Consider the following 10,000-nt stretch of genomic DNA (forward strand, 5'->3'; position numbering starts at 1 on the left):
AAAATAACAATATGTCAATATGGGGGAAAAGGTAATAAATTATGACAAATTTGATAATGAATATATGACTTACTTTTCGCTTGCACGATAGGGTTAGGCTGAGAACTAAAAGAACAGAATAAATTATATATTGTTTCAAGTTTACATCAAAATTAATTAATCAAATAGTGTGTTTGTTTTAGAAGTTCAAAAATGGCACAGAAAGGGAACATTTGACGAATTGTAATAAGAAAATCTAAAATGTGTCCCGTACATACTTTTAATATATTATTTACTTAGAAATAATGTACATTGAACTATATTTGATGTCCTGTCATGGTTCTTGAATACTGATGTACTTATATTTTACTGTAACTTTCCACCCTGAACTTTGGCCAATTACTTTCATGCATTTGTACCACACCATTTACTGTCACTAAACTTCACCGTGCCGTTTCATCTGAAATACTCCATGATTATAACTGCATCCTCTTACCCCACATCCTCTCCGTCCAGCAGGCGCCTGTACTCTGCGATCTCCATCTCCAGTCGGGTCTTGATGTCCAGGAGCATCTGGTAGTCCATGCGCTGCCTCTCGGTGTCCGCCCTCACCTGGCCCAGCTCATTCTCCAGGGAGTCCACCATGGCCTGGATCTGGCTCAGCTGCAAACTGTAGCGGGACTCGGTGTCAGCCAGCTGGTCCTCCAAGGCACTTTTCTATTTGTACAAAAAGAGAGCGAGAGAGTGGTTGTTAATTCCAGGCTAATTGCTTTGCTAATTGCTTTTCTAACTTGTCTTTCCACTTGAGTGGCCTGAGGTCGGAGTAGTGACTGTTTGAGGAGTTATATTGGCAAAAGGTTTGGCTTCATGAATGCAGTGTGTTTAAGACCAGATCGAGTTGGCAGCTTAAATAACACATATTTGTTCTTTAAATGAAATACATTTGATGTTTTTTTAGTCCTTCTTATCAGGTTTTATAATGTATAATCATTTTAACCGCTCAGGGCTAGAACCACCAGACTAAGATAATTTCTTCCCCAAGCTGCACTTTCTTGAGTTTGCACTTACTTGACACTTAAATCTGCACCAAAAGTACGATAGATAATAATATAGCTCATATGTACCCGGTACATATGAGCTATATTATTATCTATCGTACTTTTGTACTTTTGGTTCTACATTGTATATTTACCGTTTCAATGACATCTCTATTATACATACATTTTGATCTAGTACTTGCTTCATTGCACCTCTGGTTAGATGCTTTTACAAGTGTACTGACAATAAAATTGAATATAATCTAAATAATTAACCTAAAAAAGTTTTTTAAAAATCAACGTTTGATTAAATCAGGACCATTTTAGTTAAGTTATTATGCCTGACCCGATAATCAAATAATCAAATAATAAAGTAAAGATATCTACTTGAAAATCTATGTTGAATATGTTGGCCGGGACATTGTCATGTGTAGTTTGTATTGTAAACATAATGTATGTGGCGTCACATTACCAGGCTGAGTTGAGACTGGAGCTCTATCTGGAGGCTCTGCAGCGTCCTCTTCAGGTCATTGATCTCACTGCGGGACGATTGGAGGCTCTCGGTGCTGCTCTCCACCTGCTGGTTCAGGTTGTCGAACTGAACAGGCAAAAAAATGTACGAGTTATGTCTCATTTCCAATAAATGATATGAATAGTACATCTGATATTTAATAACCGACCTTGACTTTGTACCACTCTTCCATCTCTTTGCGTTTCTTCTCGGCGGCGCCCTCATACTGGGCCCGGATCTGGTCCAGGACTGCGTTGAGGTCCTCCTGAGGTCGAGCGTCCACCTCCACATTCACAGAGTTGCCAGTCACCTGACCACGCATCGCTGCCATTTCCTGAAGGAGAAGCATACGTTTTACACAAGAAAGGATTCCATCATATCCATTTGATAGTTCTATATTATATATATACATATTGGTATTAGATGTTGAAACTGTGTTGTTTGTCAAATGGGATATTTATGGTTTGCTCAGTCATCTCTAGCTAAGTCACCATCTTTGGCTTCTTCTACTCTTTTTTTTTATCTTTCCTGTGGTTTAATCAGCTTTAGACTGATTTGTGGTAGTAGGTATTTCTCAGGTATTCGTATGAACCATTTTGTATTTGTAGTGATACTTTAATTAATCCCTTGTGAGGGAAATTCAGGACCAACTATCTGAAGGATTTTAACCTGGTGAATGTGTTTGGGTTGATGGGTTGGGCTTGACTCAGATTACTCATCATATAATCTATGTTTGTCTGAGTTTTTGTTAACCCTAGAATAAAGAAAACACTATTATAATGGGTCAATCTTTAAGTGAATGCCTCTGTCTTAACCTGTATCGGTACGTTCTCTTTGTAAAATGGTTTTGAAGGGCTGTTTATTTAAGAAACAGATGAATGTCCAATGTCAACAGGCAAATATTTGAGTTGACTGTTGATCTTTGACCAGGTTTTTGGCTCAAACCTCTCACCTCTTCATGGTTCTTCTTGAGGTAAACCAGCTCTTCCTTCAGGCCCTCCACCTGCATTTCCATATCGGACCGGCTCATGGTGATCTCATCCAGGACTTTACGGAGACCACCGATGTCAGCCTCCACCGACTGACGCAGAGCCATCTCATTCTCAAACCTGTCAGACGGAGCAGTAGAAGTATAGTGCAGTATATGGCCAGATATATTCAAACCGTGTTAAAATACAAGGTAAAGTTACTAGACAAACAGATATTGTGAAAAGAATCTTGTTTGAATATACCAATTTTATCTTTTTAGACTTGTACACATATCAAAACTGGGATGAAATTTGCATAAACCCAGAACTAAACCTGAATTAGACCAGGAAAAAATCAGGACCAAAAGAAAGTCTACACCAGGACTAAACTGGACTGAAACCAGGAAATAAATTCATACAGTAGCCTAGCAGTCTTAAGGAGTATCTTTAATGAATATGTGTGTAAGGAATTTGTTTTGTTTGCTGTTCAAAGACATGCCAAAGAGATAAAGCTGTTGACACTATATTAACTTAGTATCAACAAACAGAACGTGAAGCCTCATTGAAACCAGTTTCACAAGTCCCTGTGTTGACTGTTCCGCCCCGGCCCCTTCGGTCAGCTGACATTTTTCCTTTTCAGTTTTATGTTCATGTAAAGGCACTTCTCTGTTGTACTTACTTGACTCTGAAGTCCTCTGCGGCCAGTCTGGCGTTGTCAATCTGCAGCATCAGCCTGGCGTTGTCCTGGGTGGCGTTGCTGATCTGGAAAATGAAAAAAATACTATAAATACATTGTGAGGCTATAATTTTGCCAAAAAGAAAGGAAAACACTGTATTTTCCAGATGCCTTGTAGGGTTAAAAATAGAACCCGGAAGCTTCTACATTTGCTTAAGGCCATTTGAATAAGAGCGACAAGCCTCAGGGAACTGGACTCCAGCCAGTCATTGCCCAGAGACTTTAAAACTCAATTTACCATTTTGCTTTCAGAATTAAGTATTAGTTTGTCGCTTACAGTGTTTTTTGTTGTTGAACTTGCCATTATCCCAGTGGTTTTACCTTTTCTAAATAAGCACTCTTAGAATAGGATACTTTCATTATAATATAAAACGTTTAATCATATTTAGGATTCATTTCCCTTAAAACAAGTTGATAAACTGGGCATATATTCTTTTCATAGAAGCCTAAATATCCAGCAGTTTATTCCAGATAAACTGTCTAGACCTGGTTGACAGTTTAAATTGTCTTTTTCTATACAAAATACATAAGTCTAGACGAGTTCTCTCACCTTATTGCGCAGGTCGGCGATGACGGCCTCGTACTTGCTGTAGTCCCGGGCGGTCGGGGTCTGCTTCTCGTAATACTCACGGATCTGCTTCTCCAGTTTGGCGTTGGCGTCCTCCAGCGAGCGCACCTTCAGCAGGTACGTGGCCAGGCGGTCGTTGAGGTTCTGCATGGTCAGCTTCTCGCTCCCGCCGCGTCCCATGCTGTCCACGCCGCCGCCTCCTCCGGACAGCGCGGAGTTCAGGTCGAACCCGGACCCGAGAGGTCTGGTGGCGTAGGAGATCTTCACGTTGGACCCCCCGGCGCCCCCGTACACGCTCGTCCCGCGCCTGCCGGAGGACAGAGAGGGCATGGAGGAGAGGGAAAAGGAGGATAATCCACGGTGCAGCGTCATGGTGATGGTGTTTTTTCTTGTTCTTGTTTTTGTTTTTGTTGTTTTTTTTTGTGTCTGGTCCTTGAGTGAGTTGCAGCAGACAAGCCGGGCACAGGCTCTTTATGTATTGGCGTGGAGAGGGAGTGCCCCGCGGTGTCACAGGTGGGTGGATGCTCACGCAGACAGGTGTTAGGAGCAGAGATGTCATCAGGATACTAGAGAAAGGGAGCGGTCCAGTGCTGGGAATGTCAGGTTCATCTCTGAAATGACCGCAGTCCAATGACAAGAAGGCGTGTTTTTTTTTTTTAATTGAGACCGTCTGATGCTTTTAATCAGTCAACATATCGTTTTTGCTGTCAATGAAAGATAAATTGATGTTCCTTGTTCCTTGTTCCTGGTTCTCTTTTGGCACAGAGCTTTTCACATGCATAACATTTTACAACTTTTTCTAACGTTAAAGTGAATCAGGGCGGACCGTCATTGCACAGCCAATCAGCTCTCTCCCCGTCTTACGTTGATGCGCTTGCACGTGATACAATTATTTCTATTAAGACTTTTTGTCACAGTTCTGCTTTTACAATAGACACACTTTCTGGGAGGAAACAAATAAGGCAAAAAAGGGTATTTGTTATTACGCTTGGGTTAAATGTGAATGATTGATCTGACTCTAGTATGGTAAGTGTAGTTGATTAGCCCAGCATTTTTTCAAAACAACAAATATTGTACTTTTACTTGGATTGAGGACTTTTCTTACACGTTTTTGGCCTCTGTGGTGTTTGGTGGCAGAATTGCTCCATTCCCAGGTTTTGAACAGAAACAACAAGCTTGCTTTTATACATTTATTCAGATTTGATTATAGATTAGATACAGTGGTGCCCAACCTTTTCTCACAGCAACCCCTATTTTATCTTTGACTATGTTAGCAACCCAAACATCATTTTCCAGCCTGAGAAGGAAAATTATAATTATTTCCTGTCATGGAACAGTAATGATTATGAAGCAAGTCTTTATAGAAGCAGGTCTAGTTTGGAAGATTTAATTTGGACACATACAAAAAGGGGAATGCATGTATTTATTTATTTATTGCAATGTTAATTAAGAAACATATTTCAATTTGGTTGGTTGGTTTACCTAGTCTAAAAAAAAAACATCATTCTTGAGCATTGTGAACATAAAAAGGAAACTGAATATGATACATGGGGGTAATAATATATTACAAGAACATTAATTACTTGGGAGTGACATCTGTCAGACAGCAGCCATAACACTCAGATATTGCAGACTCAGAGCAAAGTAAATACTCTTCTTTGAAGTTCTGCTTTTGCTGCCAATAATAACTTTTGCTGCCAATAATAACTGACAAAAGATTCAGTTTGTCTGATCTCACACTCAAAAGGTTTGGGCCTTCGTTTAAAAAAGAAAGAAAAAAGAGGACACCTCTGTTTATCTGTCCTTGTGGCTCAATATATATAGTAGGTTCTCTATAAACAAAACATATGTTAAATGTTCGAAAGGAAAAAAAAATAGTCTGAAAGATATCTTGTGTCATTACTAAATTGTTTCAGCAACATCAGTTTGTTTGTATTCTGTAAGTGGTTGCGGCTAGTGCATCTCAAGCTATAATCCACATGGCAGCTTAGTGATAATCATTTAATTGGAGAGATCAGGGATTTAATGGTGCAAGGATGTGCTCTAAACCATATGCCAATGAAAAACATGGAAGTAAATATTTTGTATTTGTATAGAAGTTTTAAACAGCACCAAAATCCACTTGTGAAAAAAGGGAAATTAAAGTGTTGCAACAGAAAGTACGAGAACAAACGGAGAATAGAAAATATGCACTCAAAACTGTAAAAAAATAAAAACAATAATAATTTAACATTTAAATACAATATTAAAATATACTTATACTATATGATACACTATACTATAGTTAAAGCTGGGGGTATCGGAGTATTTAGTAAATTGGTACCACTTTATAATGCCTACACCTTAATTTGCCTTAATAAAGCCTGAACAAAGACTTAATTCAAAATGAACAAATAGTTTATTACACATGATTCAGGCTTAGTAACTACTTAAGTAAGGTTATGGTTAGGGTTATATTATTAGTTAAGTAGTTACTAAGCCTGAATAATTCTTAACAACCAAATTGTTCACTATGAATTCTGTCTTTGTTCATGTCTTTGTTCAAGGCAGAAATAAGTGTAGTTATTATAAAGTGTTACCAGTAAATTTTGTGTTTTCCACCGAAGACTATATTGTAAAGCAGAAGTTTGTGACAAAAATGAGACCACTTCATGCTTTCTGCTTCTAATAATAAAGTATTTTATGCATCTTCAACCCAGGAGGAATAACTCTGATTGGCAGTGCTTGGGTGGCAGTTTCACTTTGTATCATGACAAAAGCTTTTTGTTGTTTTGTGAGAGCTAGAGAAATGTTACACAGATAAAAAAGAAAAAGAAAAAAAAAGGTTTAAGACACAATAAGACAAAGTATTAGTAAGCCTTGATTACTAATGCATTTGCTTTGACAACATACATAGAGACATAGAGAGAGGCACGCCAAAAAGTGTCACCTAATTCTCCCTGGGCTCTTCTGCGCCTTTTGTGTCTGCAGTAACCATTATATTTATAAAAGACATATTTTATATGCAGTATTGAGAGCACTCCTGCACTTTATAGTGCGAAAATAGACCGCAGTGAAATCAGTGAAAGAGCCCTTTGAGTGAGAAGAAAGCCTGTCTGGTCTATTGTAAACTCACTTGATTTAGTTTTGTGCTTTTACAGGTGAGATCAAACAGGTCTGGCTTTACCTTGTCACCCATGTGGACTACACCCATACCCCACACAGAGCCCCCTCTTCAGGCCGAGTGTCCCGGGACAATGCCAGGAAAAGTGGTTCCCAACCAGGCCTGGACTTGTCTGGCATTTGCAGGTATGTGCCCAGCCTTTCTGGAAGCGTGGCACTCCTAGTATAATTATTTTACGAGTTTGTGACCTCGGGTGCATTTCAGAAGGTACAATAATGTAACAAATTATGACACATAAGAATAATTGTTTACAGTTTAAGTATATGCTTAATGCATTATAAGTGGTTGCTGGCAAAAGATGAAATAATTTATTTTCACCTGTGGAAGAAAATGTCAAAAGTTCAATCCATTCACAAAAGATCAGGATAAAAGTTGTGAGAGGCAGGGCATCTGGTCTAAACTCAGTGTTTGTTCACTTCAGGCTTAGCTCATCATTATATTAGATTCAACCTATTAATAGTCATAATAAAATTAAAACAAATTTAAAGATGTATTAGTAACACATTCACCACTCATGTTTGCACTACCAGTATATACATGGTCTACATGTTTCTAGTGGCTATATGATTTCTCAAAAGTTCAAATCTATATTTTTTTTTCTATGTGGGTGAAATCACCAAGTATAAGTCCAAATCCAGCCATACTTCTAGTAAGTATACGTATACTTACGTATCACGTAGACTATACCACTGAGAATATAGTATTCATCCAACAACGTCACAGATCAATTAATGGAAACATTTAAAAAATCTAGTTTGATATGTTTTATCATGTGATAAGGCTTTCCTTGCATCAATAACACATTAGTCAAAGTTATATTTTGATGAGTGATTCATGTTTTAGTCATCTTCACTGTCCTGTATTCAAGGCGTCACTGCTTTGAAAATGTCTGTTTTCACCTTTCCCCTATACACGCCTTAACTTAACGATCACTTCTTATCTGTCCCCAACTTGTTTTACTGCATTTATTTTCATAGTTCTATTACATACTCACTGTACCGGTCGTGGAAGTATATTGTAAAAGCAGGACAAAAATTAGGAAGTTGCACAAAGTCTACATGTAATAATTAACAATTATTTTGTTCATTTCCAAGTAAGTAAGAGCAGAAAGAAGCGTTTTGATTCTCCTAAACATGTGCATGCTCCTAAAATAAATGCATTTGGATATTAACAATGTGCCAAAGGTTTGTGAGCTAGGGTTGGGTCAGACACATTTAAATACCTACTTCCTCCTTTCGTGGTGTGAAAATCAGATGCCCCCGTAATGGTTTGAGGTATCTGTGTCTTACTGAATTCTTTTCTTTGTTCTTTTTACAATTAATGAAGTTACTACTACTAGCTACTATGAAGTTATCAATTCAGTAGCATTTTGCTGACCAAAAAGCAGCACAAACCTTTATGAAGATCAGCACATTTAACACTTTAATCATTTCAAAATCTGATTGAGATATTTATTAGTTTCGTGCTCCTTTTTCTTTTTGAGTATTTCATCCACTGTATTGCCCAGTTACATTCAAACACATTTAAGCATTGCAGGGGGAAAGAGCAAGAGGGACATTCAGCAAAAGTGTGGTGTCCCTAATCAATCATACTTTGTTTTATTGTTGAGGAATACTTTGAGTAACAATTGAATGAACATACAAACCTTCACTCGTTTCCCTGTTCGGGTCAGTTCATTTGTTTCTTCAGTGATAATAGTTTTCTCTTTGTGAGTGCGTGTCCGTCATATTTGTGGTATGACAGCTGTCAGAGCTGACGGGAGCATTATGTTTCAGGTATGATAAGGTGTGACAGGTGGAGGCGGTGTGTTAAAAGTGAAGGTGTTGTCATCACAGACACGCATTTGTCTGGGCTCTAAATGAAAAAGTAACTATTTTTTTGGAGATAATGGCTCGTCAAAGTAAAATTCATTAATCATAATCATAATAATATTAAATCTTATTATGTTTTTCAAGTGTCAATGTTAAGTGTTCAAAGTGAGTTATGTAGTAATACTTATACTGTGTCACTGTGTGGGGTCAGGCCAGGCCATGAAAAGTAAAACTTCTCTTTACAAACAGGCTTTAAAAGTGATATACAAAAAGCAGATGAGATTCCACTTTTGTACGATTATAGAAAAGCACAATTTATAAGTCTTGAAATTTTTATTATGTATTAAATTTGTTTGTAAAATTTAATTTTAAATGTGTAAATAATCTTTCTCCAGAAATGATAAGTAACTTGATTCAGAAGTGTAATCCCATGGTGTCACCACAAGGGGCGCTGCAAACTGTGACTGTAGACCACAGACCACGCTTGGTCTGTTGAACCTGCCCAACTGAAAACTCTCACAGATCTGAACTAGTTTAACTACAACGTGAAGCAGTGGCTTAAATTAAATCAAGCCAGGGAACACTAAAGCCATTGTAAATATGACCTACTGTGCTGAATGTTGTATGTACTGTATATGTTATTGTTTTTTTCTGTTTTAAAGTTAGGGACCAGGTCTGCAAATTAGCCTTTGGCTCGAAGGCCTATGGACATGGGTTACTATTTTATGTGTGGCAATGCTCTTAATGTTTTTTTCTAGGAAAAACATTAAGATTCATTTCTTTTTAAATCATGAGGTCATTTTTTATTTCTTTTTATTAATTTAAAGGTTGAATGGACGATTTTTTTGAGCCAAATCTGAGTCTTATTTTCTCGTGGCGTGGACTGCTGATTAGTCCTGCCACGTATCAATCATAAAACGCACCTACCGCTCACCTGCAGCCGCGTGCGGCTCGTCCCCATGAGAGCAGCAATTTCCGCGTGTCTAAGCGCATGGATCTATCATAATACAGTTCCCTTAGTGTACGGGACAAAATGAAGATGGAGAAAGACATTTTGAGCTGACTCATAAGAAGACAGAAATCTACGGGAGACGAGAGATGCGATGCGATCTGTTGCGCTAATAAACAAACGCAGGTGTGTGTTGTATCAGTCCGCACGGGGGAGTGCGCATGCGCACTTCCACCTGAGTTCTCAGATCGTCTATTGCGCCTTTAAAGTGCCATTTT

At 38.2% G+C, this 10,000-nt stretch overlaps 1 protein-coding gene and 2 long non-coding RNA genes across 3 annotated transcripts in view; 1 reads left to right on the forward strand and 2 right to left on the reverse strand.

Annotated features, from left to right (window-relative positions):
* LOC140377637 (uncharacterized) overlaps nucleotides 1–157 on the reverse strand; it is a 555-nt gene extending 398 nt beyond the window's left edge. The window contains exon 1 of the long non-coding RNA XR_011930116.1: nucleotides 74–157. This is a non-coding gene — a long non-coding RNA (uncharacterized lncRNA). The remainder of the gene's footprint in view (nucleotides 1–73) is intronic.
* Nucleotides 158–448: 291 nt separating this feature from the next.
* Nucleotides 449–4,204, reverse strand: LOC140377636 (keratin, type I cytoskeletal 19-like). Its single transcript, XM_072463116.1, has 6 exons — nucleotides 3,782–4,204; nucleotides 3,175–3,257; nucleotides 2,480–2,636; nucleotides 1,697–1,861; nucleotides 1,489–1,614; nucleotides 449–696 (listed from the first exon to the last, which is right to left on the reverse strand). Exons 1-6 carry the CDS (start codon nucleotides 4,169–4,171, stop codon nucleotides 472–474), a joined length of 1,146 nt encoding a protein of 381 aa, XP_072319217.1. The 5' UTR covers nucleotides 4,172–4,204; the 3' UTR covers nucleotides 449–471.
* Nucleotides 4,205–4,240: 36 nt separating this feature from the next.
* The window catches only part of LOC140377638 (uncharacterized), a 6,993-nt gene continuing 1,233 nt past the window's right edge, over nucleotides 4,241–10,000 (forward strand). The window contains exons 1-2 of the long non-coding RNA XR_011930117.1: nucleotides 4,241–4,312; nucleotides 6,940–7,087. This is a non-coding gene — a long non-coding RNA (uncharacterized lncRNA). The remainder of the gene's footprint in view (nucleotides 4,313–6,939; nucleotides 7,088–10,000) is intronic.

This window comes from Eucyclogobius newberryi, unplaced genomic scaffold, assembly GCF_026437365.1.
Source record: "Eucyclogobius newberryi isolate DKJ021-1_F unplaced genomic scaffold, fEucNew1.0.hap1 SCAF_4, whole genome shotgun sequence".
NCBI classification, from domain to species: domain Eukaryota; kingdom Metazoa; phylum Chordata; class Actinopteri; order Gobiiformes; family Gobiidae; genus Eucyclogobius; species Eucyclogobius newberryi.